The sequence below is a fragment of the Haemaphysalis longicornis genome, unplaced genomic scaffold (assembly GCF_048455015.1).
Source record: "Haemaphysalis longicornis isolate Haplotype H1 unplaced genomic scaffold, Haemaphysalis longicornis Haplotype H1 scaffold_2, whole genome shotgun sequence".
In the NCBI taxonomy this organism is placed as follows: domain Eukaryota; kingdom Metazoa; phylum Arthropoda; class Arachnida; order Ixodida; family Ixodidae; genus Haemaphysalis; species Haemaphysalis longicornis.
The window spans coordinates 223,928,970-223,955,852 of NW_027526295.1; the positions used below are offsets into that span (position 1 = coordinate 223,928,970).

General features: G+C 46.3%; 1 protein-coding gene and 1 long non-coding RNA gene across 2 annotated transcripts; one reads left to right on the top strand and one right to left on the bottom strand.

Moving 5' to 3' along the window:
- The first annotated feature begins 1,003 nt into the window (after positions 1–1,003).
- Positions 1,004–6,771, top strand: LOC144169999 (uncharacterized). The gene is made up of 3 exons (XR_013322551.1): positions 1,004–1,633; positions 4,090–4,170; positions 6,649–6,771. It is a non-coding gene; the product is annotated as an uncharacterized LOC144169999 (long non-coding RNA).
- A 4,439-nt stretch (positions 6,772–11,210) lies between these two features.
- LOC144169997 (endochitinase-like) lies at positions 11,211–25,945 on the bottom strand. The gene is made up of 9 exons (XM_077699488.1): positions 25,789–25,945; positions 23,804–23,895; positions 21,288–21,575; positions 17,837–18,099; positions 16,510–16,613; positions 13,591–13,714; positions 12,875–13,066; positions 12,159–12,278; positions 11,211–11,525 (listed from the first exon to the last, which is right to left on the bottom strand). The coding sequence occupies exons 2-9, from the start codon at positions 23,868–23,870 to the stop codon at positions 11,376–11,378; spliced, it is 1,308 nt and encodes a 435-aa protein (XP_077555614.1). The 5' UTR covers positions 23,871–23,895; positions 25,789–25,945; the 3' UTR covers positions 11,211–11,375.
- Positions 25,946–26,883: the final 938 nt, after the last annotated feature.

Below are 26,883 nucleotides of genomic sequence, written 5' to 3' on the forward strand. Positions count from 1 at the left end.
TATATAACCTTGATCTATACTTAACGCACGCACGCAACCTGCGTATATATGTGCGACGCAATTAAACCCAGCAGTGGCGTTGGTAGAAACTGGTATCGGGGTGAGGAGTGGGCACGTTTTTTATATGAAAGGGGGGACGGGGAGAGTGGTAAAGTGTCATTTTGTGCCCTGTATCCCAAGGCAGAAAAAAAATGTCGGGGGGGGGGGGGGTGCGTTTGCCACCCACTGCAATCAAAATAAACAACTGATTGCTTTTATACAGCAGTGGAAGGCATGAATACAGAATTAAGGTTCAGAGAAGATGCAAGATGTTTTTATAAACACCGAGGCTAATCATACGACAGTATGCTAAAGTACGTTTCTCTAGTCACGAGTATAAGCTGGCGTTGACTTGAAACACACACGCCAAGGGCTCGCCAAATTGCGTCAGATGGCAATGACTTGAGACCTCAGCGATCAGAGGCCTGCTAAGGCTATTTTGAAGTCAAATGTTCCCGCTAATGCTACCAAAATGACGTCACTTTCTGACCGGATCTTGCGTCACATCCTGTTTATTTTTTGTTCCGCCGGAAGTGTTCCCTCCTCACACAGATGGCGCTAAGCCCCATGAGCAGCTTAAGAGCCGCCATTTTCTGAACGTATGGGCTTCTATGGAAGCTTCGCTACCAGTTATATTTACCTTGGGGGGCGCCCTTTTGTTTATTTTGCCGGAGGCTACTGCCAAGAATGGCGGACCAGCAGCCCGCGCATGCGCAGATCGCTACTGGAAAAAGGTCCATTGTTTGCCTGCGTGGATTTGACGCACGGTGCTTTTGTGTGCGTGCGTGCGTGCGTGCGTGCGTGCGCGTGTGTGTGTGTGTGTGTGTGTGTGTGTGTGTGTGTGTGTGTGTGTGTATGCGTGTGCGCGTGTGTTTGCGTATGTCTGCGGGGAATAATTTTTTTATGCGGCCGTTCTGTTTGTGAAAAGCCCACAAACAGTGAATGGTGAATGCTTGGACGCTGAACAAAACACAAAACAGTCAATCTAGATGTAGATGACGATGATAATAACTTCGTTTGTTAATACATTTTTATTCGCTTTTGAGTAGCAACAACTTACGACAACAAAAGACGTTGCTCGCATCAAGAAAATATACTGCCATTATATATATGTTTGCTGTTATCAACTTTAACAAAATACTATAATGGCGTCTGCCTAGTTTGCTTCAGGGGTGATGATGAAGGAAGAAAGTAACTGCTAAAACTCTATGACTGCTAGATAGCCAACTGTAGTAATAAGTCTAGTCTAGGCTAGCATATATGCAGTCATTGTTATAGGTGCGCAAGAAAGGACGTAGTTTGTTCGTTGTGCGTGGTTTTGGTGGTTTGTTTTCGATTTGCTGGTGTTACGTGAATTACTACGTGCTCCTCCTGCCGTAATATTACGTGTTAGTGCTCTTGTGCCACCTGAAACATCGTGAGTGCTGGCAAAGCGTCTGTGTCGTCGCCGTACTGCGCTGCTGTAGCAAACGCAAATCGAGGTCGCCATTTGACAAAATACCTGACAAGTTGTGCGTGCCTACGTGAATCAAGAGTCTCTACTGCAAGTTCCAGTCTGTCGACGCGACGTGGGAAAAATGCTGCGTGTTCTGCCGTAAGTGATTGTTTATCGTGGTGCGTGTTAAAATTTTATTACGCGTTGCCGCAGTGCTGTTTTGTTAAACGTGTTGAGTATATTCCTTGGTGTTCGGCTCGCCGCGCTTCTTTTATTGTAAATTACCGGCTGCGTCGGCGCAGTCATAATGAGCTTCCAGGAGCGGCGGCCAGTATGCTGTGTGAGTGATCGACCCCCTTGCCATTGCCGGCAACGAAAATATTATGCTGACGGCCCAGCGGCCGCCGCTTGGCTTGGGTGGATTCGACGCTAAAGCTTGTTGCATGAAAAAAAAAAAAGAAAAAAAAAAGAAAAAGACAACTGCGTTAATGGTTGTAAAGCAAAACGCCCACTCCCCGATTTTTTTTTTAGGAGGCAGTTGACCCACAGTATATTTTTTTACAGGACGTAGGCAGCTTAGCATTGTTCTAACGGGTTGTTTTCGTTTACGGGTAAAGAAATGCAAGGAGGCTGCATTACATTTGTAGTTATAATACGTAAGAGTTGCATATACGTTAAATTTTCGACATTTAAGCATTGCTAGCAACTTTATAAGTAGTACCACATGCACAAGGTCTTTAGGCAGTGAACATTTGACCAGATAGTTGTTTAGACGTCGCAGCTTGAAAACATGCTGTTCCAGCCTGCATTGCTGGTGCAGTCACAGGGCAGCTTTCACTGTTTTAATGCAAGAAATTTTTCCACCTTCCTAAGCTCATCCAGCATCGTCATGAGCAGACAGAAATTCTTGTTTGGTGTGACATTATTTGTGGCTGGCTTGCATAAATTGTGTTGACCGTAACATGTTGAGCATGGGTTAAACGTGTTGATTCTTACAAATATGCATGTGATGGGGATACAATCACGGTGCGAAAAAGATTAAACAGGGCGTGGGCTTGCCACCGTGCTCCTTCGCCATCCTGTTTTTTCGTTTCGTCAGCATTTCAACTTGCCTACCCCTTGGAGGTATTGGCACGCCGAGACGTTCACCATGTGCCTCGGAGAGAATTGTAATGGCGCCATGAAGACAAAATACAAGTTTGTGTTATTCGAAAGATTTCGTGTGGTATGGTGCCCCCAGCACTTGTCCAAATGCAAACGATGCTTTATTCACTGAGAAATTCATTAATTGAAGCTAAAATTTTGGTTTTCCCACTAAATCGTGCATTTTCAGGGTCTGCATCACAGGAACCGACCGCTCTGCAGCCGATTGGGAAACCTTCTTTACCGTTAGTTAACCTAGATGGTGCCACCATACCGTGGCAAGCCACTTTCTGCTTTTGTTTTGTTTTTACCGTATTTAAACGTGGCTTGTTTTTGTTCAGCGAGAAAATAATCATTTCGTGAAACATAGTGCTCGCTCCACAAATATGGTCACGTAAGACACTGTTGCTTGTGTCAATTGGCCATTGTTGTCCGAGGCAACCCCAAAGCCCCGCAGTCCTGTGCAGCTAAACCAAGCATAGTGCGCGCAGTACCAACAGCAGTACGCATCGGTACTTCTATGCTTACGTGTGCTTTCCTAACCTTTACTGTTGGCCCCACCATTCTTACTACTGTAAAAAGAATGTGCCCTAAATTTAAGCGCAAATAGTTCGTTCGGCAAGCTTATAGCCTCTGCCTAATTTGTGTTTGCTGTTGCCGCCCTCCGCTAACTGCAGAGCTGGCTGGTATGACATAGGTTCTGTTGCGGGAAATGAGCTAGTGGGTCGCATGGCCATTTCCTTTGTTCCTAATTTGTAGCTTATTTGAGTGGAGTTTGTGTTAAAAATGGTGTCAGCATGATTCTAGCAACGAAATCCTTTGAATGAACCAAACTTGTGTTTTCTCTTCATGGCTCCTTTAAAAGCCGTAACAACGTTTCGCACCCTCTGGACCAGAGAATATGCTTGCACAGTGGAAATCTGGGGCCACAGATTTCTACCACCTAGGGATATTTAATAGGCTTAGTTTAACATTAATTCAGTGTAAGGATGCTTCTGTTCCTTTAAAGTATGGCTGAAAGCCTTGTAAGGATTGTAATGTATGTACAGTGCTCACGGATTGAAACGCGACACTGCAAGCGCGTGGCCTGCGCTACATGCAGCGCCGCCAGTGGACGCCCGTGGAAGCTAGGTGTTGCATTGTGGTATACCACGAGGATGAGAGTGTTTTGACCATAAGCTTGCTGCTTCCGGTTGCCAATAAGCGGGGCAGTGGTTCCCCGCAGCGACAGCGGTGCGCTGTCAGCGACAGCAGCGTCCATGGACGGCGCTGCATGTATTGGCGGCCACGCGCTCGCAGTGTTGCGTTTCAATCAGTGAGCACTGTACTTATTTTTTAATTTGAAAGAACTGAAGGTGCCTTTTTTGCACCTACAAAAAGAAATTCTGTCATGCCCTGTCAGAGCGAGTATTTCACGGCATTATACCGCATATTTATGGCTTGTTTACTACTTGAACTTCCATTTTTTACAGGGCCAGGTGTTTGACATGGAGGATGTACGTTGTGAGCTACCAGAAGAATTGGCTGCCTCCTGTTTCTATCCTGCACGACCTGTAAGTGGAGTTCATTACGGCTGTGAAATGCATGAAAATCTCCATTTTGAAGGCTGAGAGAACATGAAAACATAGAAAACCATTGTGGCATTCTTGTGGTACCTTAGTGATATTAAGACATAAGAACATTGCAGAGATGGGGCAAAAAATGAGGAACCGATGAGGGTGAGAAACTTCCTGGTACCTTTCTTATTTTTTTTGTCGCATCAGGGCTGCGTCCTTGCTCCATGAATTAATTAATAACGACTTTGTCACCCTTGTTCACTGTGGTAGTTGCGTGGTACCCACAGACAGTGTGTGGGGATTTTTCTTCTACCGCCTATTACAGATGAACTAGATCTTTAGACTTCTACTCAAAAGTCATATTATGGATTACATTACATGAGTGAAACAATTCCATGCACCCAGAAATAGAATTTAGGTGAATTCACTTCAATGCCCTAGATGCAACTTGTGCCTAGCAGTGAAAAGGGTGTATTGCGTGCCTTTTTGCCACTGTGTTTCATGTAGTGTAATGAGTCTCACTGGCCATCGTAGCCCCCCCCCCCCCCCCCCCGAACAGCTATTTACTCTAGCAAATATAATGATGGTCCGAATTGTAGAAGGGTACCCTCCGCGGTGGCTCAGTGGCTAAGGCGTTGCGCTGCTGAGCACGAGGTCGCGGGTTCGATTCCCGGCCGCGGCGGCTGCTTTTCTGATGGAGGCGAAAAGCAAAAACGCCCGTGTGTACGAGATTTCGGCGCACGATAAAGATCCCAAGGTGGTCAAAATTAATCCGGAGCCCTCCACTACGGCGCACCTCATCGCCTGCGTTGTGTCGGCGCGTTAAACCCTACAATCAATCAATTGTAGAAGGGTACTCAGCAATTGAAGAAAGAGCTGTGGGGGGTTCTGGTTTGTGTATCAGACTTTGTTTGGAATATTGTTATGTAGCCACGGATAATGCAGGGTTTTTGTAAAAATTTAGATTATCGGAGCAAACTTGTGCTCCGCAGTAAACATAAAAAAACACAAACCTCGAAGTAGTCAGCAAAGGGATGTGCATGGATGAGCGTTGGCGAATTGAATGCTGCAGGGTTTCTTTTGCACTCATTCATTTAGATCGAGAACATTTTCAATAAAAAACAGGAAAAGCTAGGATAGGGATCGCAAAGCAACACCCTTTCCATATCAAACAGGACTGCTGGTGCAGCATACAAAGGAAAAAGGGGAAAAAGACGGTTCCCTTAAAAAAGGATAAGATTGCAGGGTGTGGCCAGGTGCTTGTAACAAAACATTTTGTAAACAAATCAAATGGCGTGGTTGGGGGCAATATTATGATGTTTATAGTAGGAAAAACCTGCATTATTTCCGAACAGTATGAATCCTCTGTGTGCAAACATATGCAAAAATGCTTGTGTGTTTTTAGCATTTGAGTGCACGTTACAGAGTAGTCGGCTCAAGTTACTGCGGTAGCTGTCCTCATTGCTGGTAAGCATAAACCCTGAAATTAAATTTGCTGTATTCGACCGCTTTAACCCTTTCACTGTCACTGATGTCCTGGTTTGTCTTCGAATTTCTCCTCCACGGTGTCACTGACATACCGGTGCGTTTTCTGTTGTGCGTTGAAAAATTCGTGCCATGGTGCAAAGTTGGCGCACCTGCACTGTTTGTGCTATCTGTCAAATCTTTCTAGTAGCTTGTATTTTCACAAAGTACAGAGCGACCACGCCCAGCTTTCGCTGCTTGGGGGTCACTCCGTGCACTGTACATCTGTTGGGATGAGTGACCACGTGGCACGCGTGCAATGATGGGTGCAAGTGTGCTATCCACCACGTTTTTCTAGGGTTGTTTTTTATTTCTGTTCCTGTGTCTGCTACCCATCGACACAAGGAAATATAAGAAGTGAGGAGCCAACCTAGAGGTTGGTCAGTTCATGGTGATGTACATTTTGCTTTTTGTAAGCAAGCACAGACAAACAAACTAGACAATGCAAGTGCTGTCTCGTAAACGAAATGCACAATAAAACTGCTGCCTTTATAGGTTCCAAAGAACGCATAGACACAAGCAACTACTTATGATGACGACTGATCAATGCCTGTCTTAGCATGTTCATGCAATTTTATGTTGCCTTCCCTGCCCCCCCCCCCCATATTGCTTTGTTCCCACAGTGCTGCTGCAATAATCTCATCTCAAATGTTCTTGCGAGGCTGTATAAATGCCCGTCATGAGGCCATGAATCTAAACAGTACTTAGTTCTGGGTTGTGTTGCCTATGTAACAGTATGTCATATTTGATGTTCGTAAGCTCATTAGTTAATTTATGTGGTCTAAATTTTGTGGCTAATTTTGCAACCTAGAAGTTGTACCTTCTCTTTCAGGATACTTGGTTCAGTTTTGTATGGGAACACTCCTTTATATTTATAAGCATAACCAGCAAATGTTTGAGACGTGTTTGTTTAAACCCCTTCATATGCTATCAATGCGTTTGTCATTTCAGGTTCAAGCGTGGCAGTGGCTATCCCGTCCTGTGAGGGGTGAAGATGAGGCGACACCTGGTGTGGCAGGCGGCAGCAGCACGTATGGATCCAACCTGAATAAAATAGTCAGGTTTGCAAGAGTCGTGTGATTCATGTGATTTTCGTCAGCTTGCTCTTACAGAAACAGCTGCAGCATGAAACAGTGACTGTGGAGCTGGCTGACATTTTCTACATGCAGCTGGCTGTTGGGCGCTGTTATTTGACAGCATGCAAAGGGCACTCAAAAGGTGGAAGCTTGTGGGATACTTAGAGGACGGAAACATAAAGGATTCTTGGAGGACGCAGAAAGTCGGTGGCGAAATTTCAATACAGGGGACACACAAGGGACGAATGCGGTCTGTTGCCTTCAAGACATATAGGGGACACACAAAGGCCGTATGGTGTCTGTGTTGCCTTTGGGAGATAGACTGGACGCATGGAGGACGGAAACACACGGGACACTTGGAGTACGCAGAAAGTCGGTGGCGAAATTCCAACACAGAGGAAACACACAGGACGCACGCAGTCTGTTTCCTTCGGGACGCAGACTGTCTTTTGACTGGACATAGAAATTTTCATAAGGGATATAAGGCGCGTTCGTAGCCTTTGATTCTTTGTCGGTTTTGTGGCGCAGTGGGAAGAGCACCATGTACCTCGCGTTCCGCCCACAGGTAGTGAATGCGTTGTGTAGTTTGAATGAGTCAAGGATATAAGGCGCGTTCGTAGCCTTTCATTCTGTGTCGGCTTTGTGGCGCAGTGGGTAGAGCACCATGTACCTTCCGTTCCGCCCGCAGGGTCGTGGGATCGTAACCAGGCGCCGGTAACTGTTATTTCTTTTTATAGTGTAGGGGGAGGCTGGCTGCTGCGGACGCCGACGCACGGGTGACATCGTGAGTTATACAAATGCTCTGCATTTAAAAGAAGAAATTGTAGCTCTGTTCTACAGCAGCTGCGGGGAGACAGGGTACGGGGTGTTTATGAAATTAAAATGAGGACCTCCTCTTCCATTCAAGTAGGTAGGGGGAATATTCTCTACGTGGGAGTAGATCCCTACATGAGCATTTTGCTCGGTTATTTATTTTCGCGCCATTATTTCTCCATTTCGCCTGCAGTGGAGGGATTGTTTATATCAAGGAAAAGGAATGGTATGGGTAAGAGCAAGGTGAACCTCATCATCAGAGGAGGGCTTCCCATCCGCTTCCTTACTCCAATTCTTCTCCACGTCCGCAACATCTTCAAGCACTCCCCCATCACCGTGGATGTCATCGCACACATAACTACTGCTTAAATAACTAGAGGGGACATTAATTTCCTATCTGCGTGCTTCTCTTACGCCTCAACCACAACGCGTACGGTTTCTCAACAATTTTTCCTCGAAAAACTTGTTTCAGGGGCCCTCTCCAAAGAAAAGCAAATTTCGGCAGCAGGCGGCGACAGTGCCGAAAAGGCGCTGGCCAACAAACGTGCTTTCACTGCTTGGCTGAGCTGCAAGAAGTCAATCGCCCCGATGGAGAAGTTCCACGTCAAGTGCGTCGACGGCCAGTTGTTAGCGCTTTGGCAATGACGCCTGTACCTCTCACCTTGCGAGCTTTGTGCATCGAGTTCACTGTGTAGCTTCTGTTTTGCGTATACGCGTACCATGTCATTCTTGCACATGCGGAGTTTATACGGTCAGTTACTTACACGCAATTCGACAAAATCGATGGAAGTTGCAGCGAAGTGCAGTTTTCTACTTTGCGAGTACGGGCTCGAATTCACAGTGTCGCGGCACCTGGAGATGGACGTGGTGCACGCCGTTCTCTTCCGGCATCTTTCCTATAGTGGTTATAAAACAAGCGGCGAGGGAGCACACCTTGTCCTGGGTCCCCTGCAATCAATGTATTCGTCGTAATTTTGGCTTTCTAACTGCACGAGAGACGAAAGAAAATCTCTAAACAAGTCACATAGTTTTTCTTTCATTATGTAGAGACCAACTTCGCGAGCCATATTCCCGGTCCCCGCTGATGCTTTTTTTATGGCGCCAGTGAAGAAACAACAACAACAACAACTACAACAACAACAGCAAAAAAACCTTGGTTGATTTTTCTGTCATAGGCATCGGTAAAACACGAAAGTGAAATGTGCAGCGAAATATGAATCTGAGCATAATTTGCGGGTCGGAGGCTGTTTTGTGGGTGTGCTTGGCGAACGACGTCCTGCTGGCTGGTCGCTTCGGCAAATGTGTACTGGCGTCATTTCTGGGGTGGATATGACATCAGCGAAATCTTGGTGTACGCCGGCATAAAGCACTGTCGTGTTAAAATATAAAACCGAAAACGAACAAGCCTACGTATAACGTACTCTTATGTGCTAAAGGTTACTTCCCCGCAAGAAGACCCTGCGTGCAGGGGTGCACCCTTTACAGGCTGCTTGCTCTGTTGTACTGGCGTCACTTCCGGGATGGATATGACGTCGGCGAAATGTTTGTGTATCCGGGCGCAGTACACTTTCGGGCTAAAACAACAAACCGCCCATGATAACAAAATTTCGGTGTACGTTAGGATCTCCAGGGGGTGGTCTTAATTTAACCAGAGCACCGCACGACGGCGCGCCTTATAGCCGAAGTGTTGTAGCTTTGACGCTTGAATGGAATTTGTGTTCGCTCCTTTCCGTACACTATTGTCGCGGTGTTGTGTGTGTCCGACAGTGTGACAAAACATTTGTGTCGTTCTGTGTCGTGTTGTTTCGAATAAACTAACCACCACACATACCGTTCTATTGTATAGTTGTCTTAATAAGTCATTCCTAACAAGTCATTCCTAATAAACTAACTACAACCACATACCGCTTTATTGTATAGTGTGTGTTTATTATGCACGGGACAGCACAGATTAGCACAGGACACCGTGCTGCGCAGAACTGCAGCGTTGTCGCTGCATTGAATAACATTGTACAGATGATGCGGCATGAGCTGTACAAAGTTACAATGCAAAAATTTGTGGTAACTTGTTATGAGAACTGACATGCACGTTAATATTTGAAGCCCCGCCGCCCTGTTTGGAGTATATATGACCGTGTCCCTGTTGTACACAGGTATACGCGAGAAATGGCAAGAGTGATGAAAGCACCAACACTTAAAAGTGTCATATGTTGTGCTTCTTCATTCTATAAGCACACCCTTCACCCACCTCCTCTCCGTCTTGCTTTCACTCAACAATTTTAAATACCCAATGAGCAAGCTCGAAGTTGAAATTTTAATATGAAGGTGTTTAGCATCTCAGCACCCCGGTTACCACGTTAAGCACTGCGGCTGATTTTTATAAAAAAAATCCTACCATCTCCATGAACTGAATGATGATGAGAGGGGCGAAGCTAAAATGCTTATCGGTAAAACCATGAAACATTTGCCCACACATCACATAAAGCTTTCACCTCTCCGTTGGCAAGCCCGTCGACGACGTCGATGTTTGTGGTGATTATGTAGGGCTTGTTTGGCACTATGAAAAACTCCATGGGTAAGTTGGCGAATTCGGTGTGTGACATTTTAGCCACCTTGGCCGTCGCCTTCTGCAGAGCGTCTTGCGTCGCGTACCCCCGGTACGTGTCTTCAGCTCGCAGGCGACGAACGACAAGCTCTTCTTCTTCCTCTCCTCCTTGTTGGGTAGCAACGAACGCGTTGAACGTTTTGACCTCTTCGGCCAATCTTTGGTTGGCCACTCCCTAGGGGGATCCTGCCACAATCATCATCATTCCACTGTGTATGGCAGCAACGAGGGACGGGACAGGGCCCGAGCAAGAGTCTTCAGCTCGCAGGCGACGAACGACAAGCTCTTCTTTTTCCTCTCCTCTTTGTTGGGTAGCAACGAACGCGTTGAACGTTATGACCTCTTCGGCCAATCTTTGGTTGGCCAATCCCTAGGGGGATCCTGCCACAATCATCATCATGCTGCTGTGTACGGCCGGGACAGGGCCCAAGCAAGAGGAGCTTCGCCCCTAAAATTAGGAGTGGCTTAGCTCGGCTATATCAGGATATACGTAGCGTGAGCTAAGGTGCAGCTGGTTATTCTTAGCTTTCCTGGTTGTCTAGGATTAGCTCGATTATCATGCTTAGTGCTGCTTCAATGACACACACACGGTATACGCATTACGTGACACATGTATATTTATCGAGCGGCTCCGGCGCAGAGTCACCAAACATCCCAGAGCTAAGCTGGTTCCACAGGCGCACGCCGGTGTTGCTGCGACGCACGAGCCATCGGTTCCACACCCGGCCACCGCTCGCATGATCATCAAGTTGACTGGGCCGCCACGTGCGGGACGGAGGTTGGCGAAGACGCTGGGCGCGTGGGGTGTGTGAGAGACGCCGGGCAGCGAGAAACGTTCTGTGCGCCGTGTGACGTCACTGCTCCTCGCGAATGTGCATCACGGCTCTCCAGGAGTCACGCGAAACTGCTCAACCTCGGCCAGTGTAGCTCACGCTACAAAAGGAGGGTGATCTAATTATATATATGACGTAATAATACACAAGAAAACGCCTTATAAATTAAAGTAAAAGGGAGAGAAATTGCTTCCATGGTGGTTTTTATTGGCAACAAAGCAAGAGGTATACGGTTATACACCCGTATTCTTCACGACCACCCGTGCAACGTTTGCATCACTTTTACCTCTTTGCAGAGGTGCGTTGTGACTAGTTTGCCACTGTCTTGACTGTAAATGGCCGCCACCCCTTTCAAGCCGAAACCTCGTTCTTTTCTCCGTAGAGACTCTCTTTTATGGTCTTGAGTAGGGCGTTGGTCTCGCCGCAGAAGCCTCGGAAGTCGTCCAAGTCGTTGTTGAAGACGTACACGCCCCGGTAGCCTTCTTGCCGAAGGAATTCCACCTGAACGATGAAGCGAGGGGGAAAAAAAAATGAACTTTTTTTCCGGCGCTTTGTATGCATAAGGTGAAAATTAGACATTTCTAAATGTTCGCGAATGTTGAGCCCACCGAACGTATATGGGGTGTATTTTCTTTGGTCAGCTCATTTTCGCTTTTGTCGCCTTTCGTATTCCTGCAAGTACACATGGCTTTAGCCTGCTATCAACTCTTCTTTCTTTCTTAAGCCTTGTTTCTTCTGGCGCGCATTACTAGGTCGTTTTCTCATAACAGGAATCCCCGATCTGTATATGATCTGGCAGGTAGGCTGCCAGGAGGGTTAAATCCACTTAGCGTGAAACATCGCACCCCAGTTATACGTGTACCAGTCGCCAAAAAAAAAGACTGAACGCCGACATTGTTGTGACCCGTCTCCCCCTTCCTCTTCCATCTCTTGTAATTTTCTTTCAGTATTGCCAACTTTGTTTTAAAAACACGGTTGTAGCTTCATCGTGCCAAAACCCACATTTCAAATTTCCTAGCATCCGCGATGACCGAAAGTAAAGGCAGTACTATAACTGAGCAGACATATAGATGTGCCCGTTATTGGCTTTTCTTTGGCCACAGATCCGACAGCAGTCAGTGAGTTGTTGCGTACCTTCTGGCGAATGCTGACAGGGTCTTCGTAGCCGATCCACTGGTCATTGTAGTACGCGTAGGGGCATTTGCCTTCGTCGTCGAATTCACGCGTCCAGCGTCCCTTAAGGTTGAGGCAGATCTGGAACAAACAACGGCGCAGCTCTATGACTTCACCTATAGCGTATTACGTTAGCTGCATTCGTGCGCGCCTCTGCAAACGAGCGGGAAAATCTTTCGCGTTACAAGAAAAAACGCGCAGCGCACAATTTCTTAAAAGCAGTTATTTTATTGAAACCCTCTATCAGTCTCTCACAAAACTGTCGCAGGAAGGGCTTAAGCGCACTACGTATGACATACTTACAGAGCAAGAAACTGTGCATACAAAACCGTGCTGGAAAATAAGCGAATCACAAATAATATGCTAGCACACGTGATAGATATAATATTGAACAAAAAGAAAACGAGAGAAACGGTGTAATAAAAGCAAAAGTAAACGTAAAAGCTTTAAGTTATGGCGTGGTGCCAATTGAGAATATCGTCAGTTGAGTTTACGTCTGATTTTTCGCGACCTGTTTGTGGGGTGCTTTCGACTTTTCTTTCTTCGTTTATATCGACTCGACGTTTTAACGCGCACTGGATCATTCTAATGGGGCAGCGTAGCTCTATTACTGCACCTCCGCGTTAGAGTAGTTAGCCTTGTGACTACGGATCGCTGCGATCAGAGCGGCGACTGACCTCGTAGTAGGCGAACACCTCGTTGCTGCGCACGAAGGGCCCGGCTCGCGGAGGCACGTCGCGGTTGATGAGCGCGTGGAGGCCGTGCCTCTCGGGGTCGAGCAGGGTGAAGCCCCGGCCGAAGAACGCGATGCCCATCACCACCTTGGACTTGGGAGCACCGCTACTCACGAGGAGGGCGAGGCCGTCTTTCTGCGGAGAAAACAGCTGAGTGTGAACAGAGCGCGAGAGGAGAAAAGAAAAACGAAGACAAAACAGGACAAAATAGCGTCAAGAGTGCCGAAACAACAGCGGAAGTGGACGCGAAGAAAAAAAAAGTCAGACGACATCTGCGCTCTTGTTAACGGTAATGAACGCGAAAGCATTATTGCCCTATTAAACGCCTGAGACTATTTGCTTGACGATCCGCTCCCGCCTTACGCTTTCGAGCAGCTTCGATCTGTCTCCAACGCGTTGCGCCCCTAGTTAGGGGTCATTTACATTCTATGAAATTAAGTATAAGTTGTTTTTTAGCTTGAGCTTAGGGGGCCATTTCAAGTCTGACTAGTGCCGAATGCGCAAAAAGAAAACAAAACGAAAACAAAGCTTTACGAAAAATAAACAAAGCGGGCCGGAAAACACAGTGCAGTCAAATAAGAACAAAATCGGGGCCTGCAATACAGCCTAGCTAGTTATTTTCTAGATGGTGAAGTGACTGTGGCTGTGACTAAACGTACCACGTTCAGGGTCTTCTGGTCGCCGACGTCGATGGACCTCGAGTAGAGGGGAGTGTGAACGTCGGTCACTCCATTCCAAACACCCCTGAGATCGTAAGCCTGGGCGTTGATCCAGTCGACGTATCTGCGAAGAGTGACAAACAGAAGCGAAAATACGCCGATTAGCGCCACTTCAAAAACACAAAAAAGGAAGATAGAAAGAAGGAAAGGAAAGCATAAAAAAACGGAATGTGGTTTACTACATTGTATTTTAACAGAACCGTTATATACAGGCGGCATTGACCTGTAAATAATTTTTTTATAATTTTCCAAAGTCCAGAATATATTACACTGCACTTTGTCCCATAGTTATTAAAAGTGTTTTTGTTGTTTCTAGCCGAAGAGAAAATAGTAAGTTAGAGTGAAACACTGCTACGAGGAATTCAGTAGCTGTTCCTATCAAGTGTGTCTGAGTGCACCACTAACGGACAATTCGAACTTGGTGCGCGAAAGACCTGGTGTTATGAGGGCGAGTGGCTGAGGGTGGACACACACCCACTGGTGTTATGAGGTGGACACACACCCACTTGCGGCTCTTTAACGCGCCCCGAAAACGGACGACCGTTTCTGCTTTTCAACCTGTCGCGGCAGGTGATCGAACCAGTGTGACATCCTCTCCCAACAGCAAGCGTAGCCCCCAGTGAGGCTTGTTGTGAGCGTTGTACGATGAGACATGCATCAAAAGTTCATGTTTGAAAATGCGCAAAAAGACACGGGCGGAGGTTGAAGCGGACCATTGTGAGTTGTCAGAGTTGTGAGTGGCGTCTTGTTTGTTTACCCCTCAACTTTTGTCCATGCCATTTTTAAAGACGATAGTCTTTCTTGGGCTACTTAAACCCAGAAATTTTGGTCTGTCTGTATGTCTGTCTATGTCTGTCTGTGTCCGTCTGTCTGTCTGTGACTCGATTCAGCCACCCGGCCAAAGCAAAAGAATGCCTGCGCAATAGTCTTATATAGTCACAGCTAAATCTACCCGTCTATGTCCGGTTTAATGTTCATACTTGTCAACGTTGTTGAAGAAGAACAAGACATTACGCAAATATGAGACAACAAATCAATACAAAAGTGATATTTGCAGTGTTCCTTTATAAAAAAATCAAACATGCGTGACTTTTCCGAAATTAAATACTTCATCAACTGCAGGAAAAGAATTCACTCCGCCGTCGCCTGCTGTCGCCTGCGCCACTATAGCTTCTGGCGCCATTTTAAGAAATCAACCGGCAACAGTTACGCAAGGTTCCACTAGATAGGTTCCGCGTTCTGCTTGCAACGCACGTGGAGTAGGGAAACGCGGTTGTATAAACGTTGAAGTAGGGCACCTCGATTAACGCGCGTCTTCGCCGTACGGCAGCGTTCGTATCGAGACACCCGGTTTGGAGCAGTGGAACGCGGGAAATTTAAAATGATTTAAGCAAACCTTTGGCGCTTTACCTTGGGAGGAGCGCGACGCAAGAGGAACAACATGAGAGGTGAGCGGGAAAGCGAAGGGGGGCATTTACTTCGCAAAAGCCGATAAAGACTATCGTCTTTTGACGGCATTTGCACCGAAAGGAGCAGATACCCGGCCAATTTTTTTTTTTTTGCGCCTTTTCAAGCATAAACACAAACCAACTCGCCCAGCTTCTTGTTTTCTTCAAAAGTACGGCCTGCCAGGCCATACACTATTGACAGGCGTGCTGCCTGGCAAGCTCCTTCTCGAAGAAGGAACCAGCGTGCCGCGGCACGCTAGCGCCTGTCGTTGTTTAGGCAAGAATCTTCTGAAACCTCTGTATGTGCTACTTTTATCAAGTAATAGTGCCGCGAACATGTCTTGTTTATGTTTTGTTACCAGCGCCCAGCTTGCTTATCATATTCGACCTGGTTTGCTCTTTTCGTCCTGTGCCGCGCAGGACATTCTTGTTTGATAGGGAAATCGTTTCGCCCTGTCGTGACAGGCTGGACTGTTTTTTCATCGGCGGTGTTCTTGATGTTTTCGGAAGGAACAGTGCTGGGATAAACGCTCACAGGGCAAACGCCGCGCCATTCGATTCGCCGACGATTGTCTGTGCAGAGGCGGTATGCTCGTGTTTTGTCCGTTTTGTGTCCGTTTCAAAAGTGTCCGTTTTGAGCAAGCCCTGATTGGCTAAAAGCGAACAGCCGGATGTGACGCCATGCAAGCACGGCGGAGCTATGAGCGGCGGCTATGAGCAGACGATTTTTCGTCGCTTTGTTGTTGGTTCGATGGCGGAACAATAAACACATGAAAGGTAGTTTAATATAGGTTTAGTCGTTTAAAATCTGTTTGCAAGTAAAGTTGCGCAAAAGTAAACCCCAAGCCAGCCTACAACTGGAAGTACGTCAAAATAAAACGGACGCAAAAGGGACGTTTTCAAAACGGACAAACACGAGAATACGGCCCCAGGTCACTCTGCTGGCTTTTTTCGACGCTTGCGTATTCTTTATATTCTTCTGGGAGCACAAGAGATTGCTCTAAAAAATGTTAATTCCTACAAGAACCTCGCCTCGTTCTTGCCTGCGTGACAGAACGAAGTTCGGCAGTATGTGTTGTTACCTGTAAATACCAGAACGTAATGACCATTAGAGGGCCGGGTTGTCGGTGGTGCTACCGAGGATACGACTAGTTGCAATACTACACACACGGAACAGGTCATGGATTATTAAGAAGTTTAGTGTGATGCTTTGCGGAGTGTTATTAATGGAGCGTAGCACCCATTATAAGTACTAAATTTGTTACGCTATGAGGAGTACAACCGCTTATGATACTATAAATGCGAAACAGAGTAAACGGTATGCGCATGCATTGGAGCTACAAACATCGTTCGTACGTTGGTGTAGCACCATGAAATTTCTCAGCGTGAGGCAAGAGGGCATTGGGCTCACCTCGAAATTTCGGAAATGTTGTATCCAGCGTTAAGCTGCTCTTCGCTGATAGGCACCTTGACGGTCAGTAGCAAGCCTTTTCCTTCGAATGCGTTGGCCAGCTCCTGAATGACAAAGAACGCAAACGTTGGGCATGGCTGAGTTCGACATGCATAGGATACTGAGACTGACAGTCATATGGGGAAAGGCACGGCGTGTGAAACGTTTATGCCTGCGCCCAGCATGCATGCATGGGCGTAAACGCCCTCAACAGCATCGGTTAATTGAGAACTAAGGTCGCCTTCTGTGAACTTGCGATTAGACCGACGCAATAACAGGTGTGCTGAGCGGGAATCCAGGCAGTGGTTGTCTCGGAGTCATCGTTTTTTTGTTGCAAGAACATATAGAAGATTTTTATCATCACCGATTTGCGTGGGCAATCATTCGTCGATCAGTACCTTGGGGGAAGCGCACGACAGACGTTCAAGCTCCCCGCTGAAAACGTGGGCAGCGAGGAAAAGTTTAAAGCGCCCTTAATCTTTTTCTGAAAAGTCTATTTACTGCATTAGGCCACCTCTAAAGGTTTTAGCATACGATTCAATCTCTGTCTACACGATTTGGTCAGAAGATCAAGTCCTATGTAGCTCGTCGAACGATTATCTCATCATCCTGTAACCACAGAGGGTTGCCAATAGCTTTTGCTGACGTATTCTCCCATTGCTCGAAGCGGTCGGGCTTGCAAACTGCGTTGGCCTTGTTTTATTTTCATGCATTCGTCTTGTCTAATAAGCGCCTCAAGCCATTTCTCGAGGCCATGACGCTGCAGCTGTATACTGGCTGCTATAATGTACGCCTTAAGAATTGCTACTCTTTGCGATATTTTCACCCAACGCTTTCCTCATGTGAGGGCACGAGTACGCGGGATAGAGAGACACGTGCAGTTGTGAGCTCACCGGGGCGATTTCCTCTACACGCATCGAAATAAACCGAGAGAGAGAGAGAAATCATTAGGCTTTTGCGGCGCAATAGCCGTCTCTAATGCGCCGTAACCTATCAACGCTGTAGGCGACAAGTCGAATCGTTTTCTCGTTCGGCAAAACGGCTCAACCTTGAGGAAATTGTGGTGATCCGTGCAGCCACATTTTGTCTGATTTCAACGATAGCATGGCAAGAGCACCTTCCTCCTCATCGCGCTGCTTTCTTTTCGAGCTATTAACTAACCCGACGTTCAACCGTATTAGTCTTTCGGCCACCCTCTAAGTCGCGGGCTCAATCGCGTCTTACTCCCTGGTGCATTAGCCGGACCTTGTGACGAGGGTGGTGTTGATTTCCCTGCCACCCTCCTCACCCTGATGAGGGCAACGTAGTTTTCCTTGTCGCGTGGCGAGCCGCCGCGGTAGTCGACGCCCGGGAAAGGCCAGGCCATGTCCACTCCGTCCAAGTTGTAGTCCTTCATCCATTGCATCACGCTCTCGACAAAGCGCGCCCTGTTCTGCTCGTTCCGAGCGAGCGCCGAGAACACGCCGTTCTCGTGCTGCCAGCCGCCCACGGAGAGGAGAGTCCTGAGCTGCGTGTACCGAGTCTTGATGGCCGTGAAGTTCTTGAACAGCTCTGCGAAAAGTGGCGGGAGGAGATGGCGATGAAACGAGGCCGATCACGCACATCTCTGTTGTATTCGAGCGTTACTACAAGCACCCCTCATCTAGAAGCGCCGGCAACACGGCACACTGCTTACACGAGTTAAGTGAAATTTACGCTGAGAAAAGCATGAGGGTAAGCCACGATAGAAAGTGAAAAAAAAAAAAAAATAGATACAATTAAACCTGGATATAACGAAGCTGACAAAAACTAGCATTTTTTCGTTACATCCAGGTTTTCATTAGATGCAAGTTTCGAGTCAATGCTCGCGCCGATGAAACAGACACGAAACCAATATGCTAGACATCAGTACTGCTAAACTCACCCTTCTTCAAGGATATATTTCACACTGAAAAACTGCGTGATTTGTGCTAGCTGCTACTACACGGCTCCCGAATTAACAATAACTAAGTATAACTTTTGCTTTTTGATACTTTTCGGTGCCTTAATGCGTTTCAAGAACCAAACTTATGCTGAAAGGGCGCCTTTTCGCAAACTTCATGCTAATTTGTGCTGTCAAAATTGTTGAAGGGATGCTAGCTGGGACACTGTACCGGGCGGTGGCGTTCTTCTTTCTCGCCGGCGGAGACGGCATTTAAAATTTCGAGCTTTCCTTGGAAAGACATATCTTTTCGTATTCAGGTAGCAGAAATCATCCACGAACCCACACCACATATATCAGGGGACACACGCGACTATACGCCGACAGGTAGGCCTAGCACCTAACCGACACCGCACTCACACGTGGAAACGCACGAGAGATTGCGGTGCAGGTGAAATTCGTTAAATTACGGCGTTTCGCCAGCCAATTTTTCATAAAAGGGCAAGAAACCTTGACTCATTAGCGTAGCGAATTCGTCACATCCAGGTTAGCCGTCGCAACTCCTCCAGTATACTTAGAGGTCGCAAACACATGAGCTTCAATGAAGGTGGAAATGGGAAATTGAAAAACTACGTTAAATCCAGGAATTGTTACATCGAGGTTCGTTACATCCGGGTTTAACTGTAGCGCCAAGAGCAACCGATACCGCTACTCAAGAGTGACCTACAGCGTACAAATTACGACAAATAAGATATGTCAATTACAGTACCTTTCTTTTAGCGAGCACTAAATGCATAATATACGGCTGAATTTAACATCCCAGGTAAAGTAGAAGCGTGGGAAAAAACACGCACACACAATCGTAACAAAATGTAATGAACGCATACCCTTTTCTAAAAATTAAACCAACCTTTGCAGAAAACGCGCTTTCAAGCTTGCATAAGTGCATGTAGATAGGAGCCGTACGTACCTCTAAAAAATAATTTATTCGGTACAGTGGCTAGGGCATGATGGAGGATTTGTCGTCCTTAATTCGTACGAGAAGGTAGGAAGCGCTTTCTTGCGAACGAATATTCGACAATAATTTACCGGAGACATAGTAATTCAAGGAAACTGGTGGTGACTTTTATCTGCCAGTCCTGAGCAGGTATGAGCGGTTCCGAGCAGTTAGTGGGCTGCTCTGAGCAGTTCGCGGGCTGCTCTCGAAATAGAAAAATTTACCGGCGAAAAAACATGAAGTTTGTCAGGAGCAGTTCTGAGCAGTCCAAAAAAGAAAATGAAAGAGACCATAAATTAATTTGCCTTCACACACGAAAGCAAGTATTCATACATGATGTGAACCGGTGAACTAGAGAAACGAGAAAGTAACTCCTACTTTGTGAGCTCATTGACATTAGCAACGTAGCGTACGTCCTTTTTCTGAAGCATATATTTTTATTGAAACATGTTGCATTAATTGTGCCCGACTACAAAAAATGACGGTTTTAATTAGATTAGAAGAGTTCATCACAGGTTGTTAGCTTAGAGGTTCGTGGTAGAGAATGCCGAAAATTATCGGTAATGACTACGTAATTCGCTAAATTACTAAAAACGAGTTCAGCCTGATGGTTCAAGCTTTATTTTTTTTAATTCTCGGTAACGTTTTAATAGTGTGTAAATTGTCTTTTTCTGCTCGTCACTTACCTACATTTGGATATACCGAGAAACTATAAATTGTTGAGTACAAAAAATTGCAGATTTGATTTTTTTCCAGTAACTTTGTCGTTAATGAACGCAACTATTGGCAGGATGAAGCTGCCTGTATAAAATCGCCCTGCATTGACGGCATTCTGTCGGCCTTTCGTCGCGGTCATTCCCTTCCTGCCTCTTTTGCCGGCAGCTCTGGCTGCAGACTCAATTCTACAACACGTACAAGCGGTGGCGGGAGTGACATGGCCCGCAAAGGCACACGAAGCTGGCGATCCGCGCTTCGACTTGTCTCCATGGCGACACAGCTCCCTCTCCACGCGCGCTCTCCACTCTATAGTTTTGTGGTTTCTGTCGCTTTCGCTGCTACAGAGCGACGCGTATTGACGCGAAAGTTTTGCCGACATGCCGCATCTATTGCTTTACGCGATAGTAAAGAGAGGCCTGGGCAACAACAACAAAAATGGAAGCAGCTTAGCTCAGCTAACTTTGGATATACGCAAACCAAAAGCTTGGCTTAGTCTGGTTGAGTCCTGGTTTCGCTTGGTTAACCTTTGATGTAGCCGTATGGCCGACCACGGCTCAAAGCCGTTCGGTCTCTTGCAACGCTCACAGAAGGAGGCCCGGCCTCGCTTTCATTCTCGGCGAACGCGGCGTTCCTCTTTCACGACGAACGCAGCGCAAGATGAGTCACATCGCCCGAGACGCTTCAGCGGCGCATGCGTGGGAGGCTGCAGGTTAGGTCTGCTGTCGATCAGCTGAAGGGCCGCTCCGTCGCCGCCGCGACGGCAGCGGCCGCGATGTGATCCGGACGACTTAAAATGGGGCCTTGTGCGCAGCGCGACAGCGGGCCCGGTGAATCACGCGATGCGCTTCGACGGGTGTGTCACCGGGGGTGTGTCTCCGGTCAAAAGGTTAACTTACGCATCCTTCGCGACACCGCTGGACGATAGTAGTAAAGCTTTGCTTTAAAAGGGGCAGGTCTGAGCCAAGACTGACATCGTAATGCCCAAATGAAAACATAAAAGATGGGTTTGACTGGGTTTCTGCAGGACAGCGACACTAACACGAGAAAATCCACCAGGCGTTTTTTCGCAGGGCACAACCAAAGCACGTGCGTCCCCCATGCTGCGGTAAGCGCGCGGTCACTCACCCCTGTTCCTCTCGTACTCGGGCACCTCGCTCTTGAGCTCCCAAGTACCGGGTTCGACTCCCGCGTAGGCGAAGTTGACGTGCGTGCACAGATCGCCAGGGATGTCCTCGACGCCGTAGTTTGCCGGATTGGGCCTCGTGTTTGCCCAGCCGTAGTAGTAGCACACTACGGGCGCGCGCTCCGTCGTTGCTCCGGAACGGGTAGTCGTCGACGTTGCCGCCGATGTCGCATTTGGCGATGAAGACGAGGTTGAACCACGAGTTGTCGATGACGGCGTCACTGTATCACCTGGAAGAAATTTTTTATGAGAATGATTTATGAAGTGCCGATTTTCGTAAGCCATAGCTCGAATATAATTCCGACGATTTAACTGTACTTTGCAGCAACCCTGTTCGCTTTGTGTGGAGGTGAACGTTTGTGGACAAATGTGTTTAGCTTTGCCTTGAACGTTCCATGAAGATGTCACAAATATACCTCGGAACGAACAAATTGTTCATTCTGATCCTGCGTAAAAGCTGCATCATTCGTTTAAAAAAAAAAGGAGGAGTAAGAGGAAAAATCTATTCTTGACAATTACTTTCTTCTACGAAGCAGACAAATTTAGAGAGAAAAAGTTACAAACAAAAAAATTTACAAAAAGATACAGATTACTGACTTTAAAATTGTTATTTGCCAGTGAGTGATCCCAATTCTATAGAGCACCGCATGAAACGTACCGTATTTACTAGATTCTAAGCACCCCCAGTTTTCCACCATCGTGATGCTCAAAGTGAAGGGGGTGCTTAGATTCGAAAAAGCTAACCCCCCCCCCCCCCCTCCACTTTATGTTCTTGACCGTATCTCGACAAGACGGGCGCAAAGAATAATGTTTCATTTGGCGAACATTCAAAAGAAAAAATAGGTACAGACAGTGAACCCACCGCTTACGTCTGATACCCAGTCACCCTCACTACCATTCGAGTCCATTGTGCCGCTTGGGCGGCCGCTTTCAGTATCCCGTCCCGCAGCAGGTCGTCTTCTGTTCCGTTGAGTGGTTTTTAATTGAAAACTTCATAAAGTACTTCGCCACAACGTTAATTTGGACAAGTTCCCACGTGACTGAAATGCACCTTGCGATGGTTGCTCAGAAAAGGTGGTGCTTAGATTCGCATGCGAACTTTTTTACAAATTTTTTTACCGAAAGTAGGGGAGGGTGCTCAGAATCGGGGGAGGTAGGGGGGTGATTAGCATCGCAAAAGAACGGTAGTTTAGACTCACGTATGATTGTGAAAAAAAAAACAAAAAAACTGAACATTTCTTCTTCCTTTGACAGGATTTTCATGTGATTTGAAATTAATTTCTGCAGAAGTTACAAACAATTGTTGCCAGCCCGTCAGCGACCACCGTGTCTTCCGTTTCAACCGGGAGACACAAAACTGTTTGGAAAGACCAAACTTGAATGTGGACTTGTTAATCCTGCAATGCTCTGAATTTGAAGTAGAAAGTAACGCAGTATCGATCTAAATAACAGCGTTGCCGACAAGAAAGTATGCATTCAGGCTGAATGTAGGAAAAAGCCGGTCCTTGATGGACGAATCGAATAAGAAATATCAGTTGCAAACAACGGATTCAGACAGCGCGCGATAGGATGTATGGGGGAGGCCTTCAATCTGCAGAATACACTGATGGACTGATGATGGTGATTAAAACGACGACGACGTTGACTCTTGTAGCATATGTTCAGCCAATGAAAGCAAAATAGAGTGGGCCTGCGGTTCGCCGACCAGTTTTGTGTTCAACACCAAGCGCTTCTGGAAACCTTGTGCTGGTACTATATGCAATATTATTTCTGTCAATAGCGTTTTACATGATGACCGAATTTTCGGACATTCTTGATTATTCGGACATTAATCGGTATATATATATATATATATATATATATATATATATATATATATATATATATATATATATATATATGTATATATATATATATATTGATTGATTGATTGATTGTAGGGTTTAACGCGCCGACGCAACGCAGGCGATGAGGCGCGCCGTAGTGGAGGGCTCCGGATTAATTTTGACCACCTGGGGATCTTTAACGTGCGCCGAAATCTCGCACACACGGGCGTTTTTGCTTTTCGCCTCCATCAGAAAACAAAAAAGCGGCCGCCGCGGTCGGGAATCGAACCCGCGACCTATATATATATATATATATATATATATATATATATATATATATATATAGTTAGAAGCATTTATAATTATAACCCGCTTAGCTACCTTTTAATGTGGAGAAGTATGTAGTGTAATTTAGCGCAATGCGCATGTGCTTTATAACGAACGTCGAATATTACGAACGGCTGTTCAACCATTGTTGCGTTGTTAGGCGCGGCTTGTATGAACATGGGCTGCGGAAAGTGCGTAATTGGATGAAAAATTGCCCGGCAGCATCATAGTACTAATGATATCGCATTAACATTCGCCATTGTCGCCAAATACGCACATATAGGCGATGAGGAGCAGACACTTACCCAGCTGTTGGGGCGCACCGAGGGCGCTGGCCACTACTGAGGCCAACAGAATAGCCAGGAGCTTCATGATGACGCGTTGGCCCAATCTGGGGCTGCACAAGAAGAAAGCGGCGCTAAAATCAGTTCAGTGCGAAGAAAAATTTTTTTATTTATTTATTTCAATACCTTCAGGGCCCGTAGGGCGTTACAGAAGGGAGGGGTTGTTAGCTTAATTATCACAACAAAAAACTCTTAAATACATGAAAAATCGGACATACAATGGCAGCAATACATACAAAAATCAAAGAAAGAAACCAAAACACGTCAGACAAAGTACCACAATATTATACATTATTATACAGTATTCAAAAAATACAATCAATAAGGTCGATATAAATTCTCAACAGCGGTTTTAAAAGGGAGGGCATTAGCAAGGGGTGCAATTGAAGATGGCAGGTCATTCCTTTCTTTAGACGTTTTTACAAGGAAAGAGTGATAGAACGAATTCGTGCGTGCAAAAGGGATGCTAACTGCGTTGTTAGGTGCCGCTGGTTGCTACCGGCGTTGCTAACGTCATCAAAAAATCAATTTTCTTGACTTTTCACTTTTTCGTTCAAGAAAAAAAAATCTCCTCGAGCTACCAGCTTGTGTCAGTAACAACACCGACCCGCTACATTTTTTTTTATTCATTCATACTGTAAGCCTATTGAAAGGCTCATACAGGAGCGGTACAGTGAATTTTCTGGAATGGTCCCACTTTTAAAACATAACTTTGCAAAGGTGCTTAGCATGAAAGGGTTAATAATGGCAAAGTACATTTGTATTCCACAGATTTACACGCCTTCAGTGATGACCAGAATTCGATTATGTTTATCCAATCCAGTGTCCAATCCAAATGATCTAATGTCGGTACCGCTCCTAGTTTGTTTCTATTTTATTGCCGTAAAAATACCACTTGGTGGGTATTATCCACAAGGTAATGTAGGTCAGAACAGGATTCCCGCCGCAATTTTTCATGTGGAAAGATGGACTAGTAACAGATGAATTAAAAATTAAGCATAAGAACATGCTCTTGTTTAGTAAAGTAGAAAGGCTTAGAAGCGACAGATGTGTGTATTACGATATTATAAAGGGTTGCGTAACACTTATGTTGGGCAAAATAGGTATTTATAAATTAAAGGGTGGTATCGCAGAACATCCTAGATCTTAGGGTCTTATTTGAAACCATCAAAACCGTGATTGGATGCAAGTATGTCCCAAATAACTCCACATTTTGAACTCAGGTAGAGTTTGAGCAGCGGAAACTCAATGTCTTCGTGTCTAGTCCAAGCAAAGTTTCACAGCATTGAGTTCACAAATTCGCTTAAAAGAGCGAGTACCACAGCTGAAGTAGCGAGCCAATCGCTTGATTCGACATAATAATTGCCTGCGTTGATTAATTAAAAACGTTCTCTCTCTCTCTCTTAGGCAAATAGTATATATAAAGAGGAAGAGGGAGTGGAAAATAAAGAAGGGCTATTGCAATTACCGCCACACAGCGCATAAACCAACGTCAACAAAGACTAGGGACACACACAAGCGCTGACTTCCAATTAGCCGTAATGGAAACGACGCAAAGTTAAATATGCATTCCCAACAAAAGGAAACGCCACAGAAAATCAGCTTTTAAGAACGTGCATACTTAATATATAATTAACCTCTAATATTTAAGTACGGGTCGTTTCAATTAATGCTAGATTTTCTTTTCTTTTCTTTTCTTTCCTTTCTCTTTTCTTTGTCTGTTGTCGGTTTCCGCGCTGCGTCGCGGTATGTATTTCCAACTAGCCAGAACCCTTTTAAAATAGTTTTTTTTTTCTTTTCGTCCAGTGTAACCTGCGTCCTTTTCGCGGTAGTGCAACGAATGGCGGAATGTCACTGCAACAGTACCCTACGCGTCGCGCACGATCTTTCTGACCGAAGCGTGCGACCGAGTCGCCGAAGCGCATTCGTCCAAAGGCGGCGCTTACCTGGGAACAGTGCAGGTGGAAGAGGGCCGGTGGCTGATGCCCGGGTTGTCCGCACTGTTTATAAGCAAGAAAAGGCGACCAGTTTTGTGGCGTGTCGCGGCGATGCGGGAAGGCCCGCGAGTCTTGGCGACGCGTTTCGTTCCCTCCTCCTCCTGCGAGCTCTCAACCCTTTTCGCCCTCGTCGGACGCACGCGTGCACGCGCGCTGCTCTTTCGCAACGGTATCTCGCTACGGAGAAAGAAAGGCGGACTTGCTGTCGGAACTGGAAATTCGCTCGCACTTTTTTTCAGCGCTCTTGTTTATCGGGGTCGGACGGCTGTGCCATCCGCTTCCTTCCCGTACTTTTCGGTCGTCCGTCGGTGGAATTTGTTTTTTGACGACACGAGGGAGCCACGCCGTTGTGCGTTCACGCTGACATCTGCTGCATATCTATCTGCCCTGGCTCCTACGTCCTACGGGGGCGATCAGGACGATGAACTGCAAGAATAGCCGCTCGCGTAGACGTTACGTTATATCTGCATATTCTTTAAAGCGAAGCACTTTTTTGGGTCTACTGACTGCGGTTCGGTTGCAAAGGCCCGGCTGACGGCTTTCTGGCCTGCTATCACGCTGCGCGCGAATACGTCAAACGTAAGAGGAGCCGCGCGCACACTTGCACGCGCGCACGCAGGCACAGGATTCATCGTAGGCATGACCATGACGAAGGAACGGGAACGTCTGTAGTTCAAAAAAATTTCTAGTAATTTTGCGATTACCTAATCTTCGTTAGATGGCCCAACGGGACATAGAACTAAGGATCATAGGAGTGGCACATAGATACAGGAAACGAGGGCCCTGCCTGTACGAGGCAGCAAGCTCGATGGAAAGATATCATATGTTTAAATTAAGAAAAAGAAATGAACTTGAGCTGGCCATGTTGGGAGACAATCTGTTACCACCAGGCTGTTTCCATTGACTATCGAGAGACGGGAAAAGTTAGGGGTGTTCGTTAACTCAATGAAGGGATGAGTGAAAAGAAATTGATAGCAACCTTCGCCTTGCAGTGCTAATGATTATTTCCCCAAGCCAAGCAATACTCTTCGCATTTTTTAACGA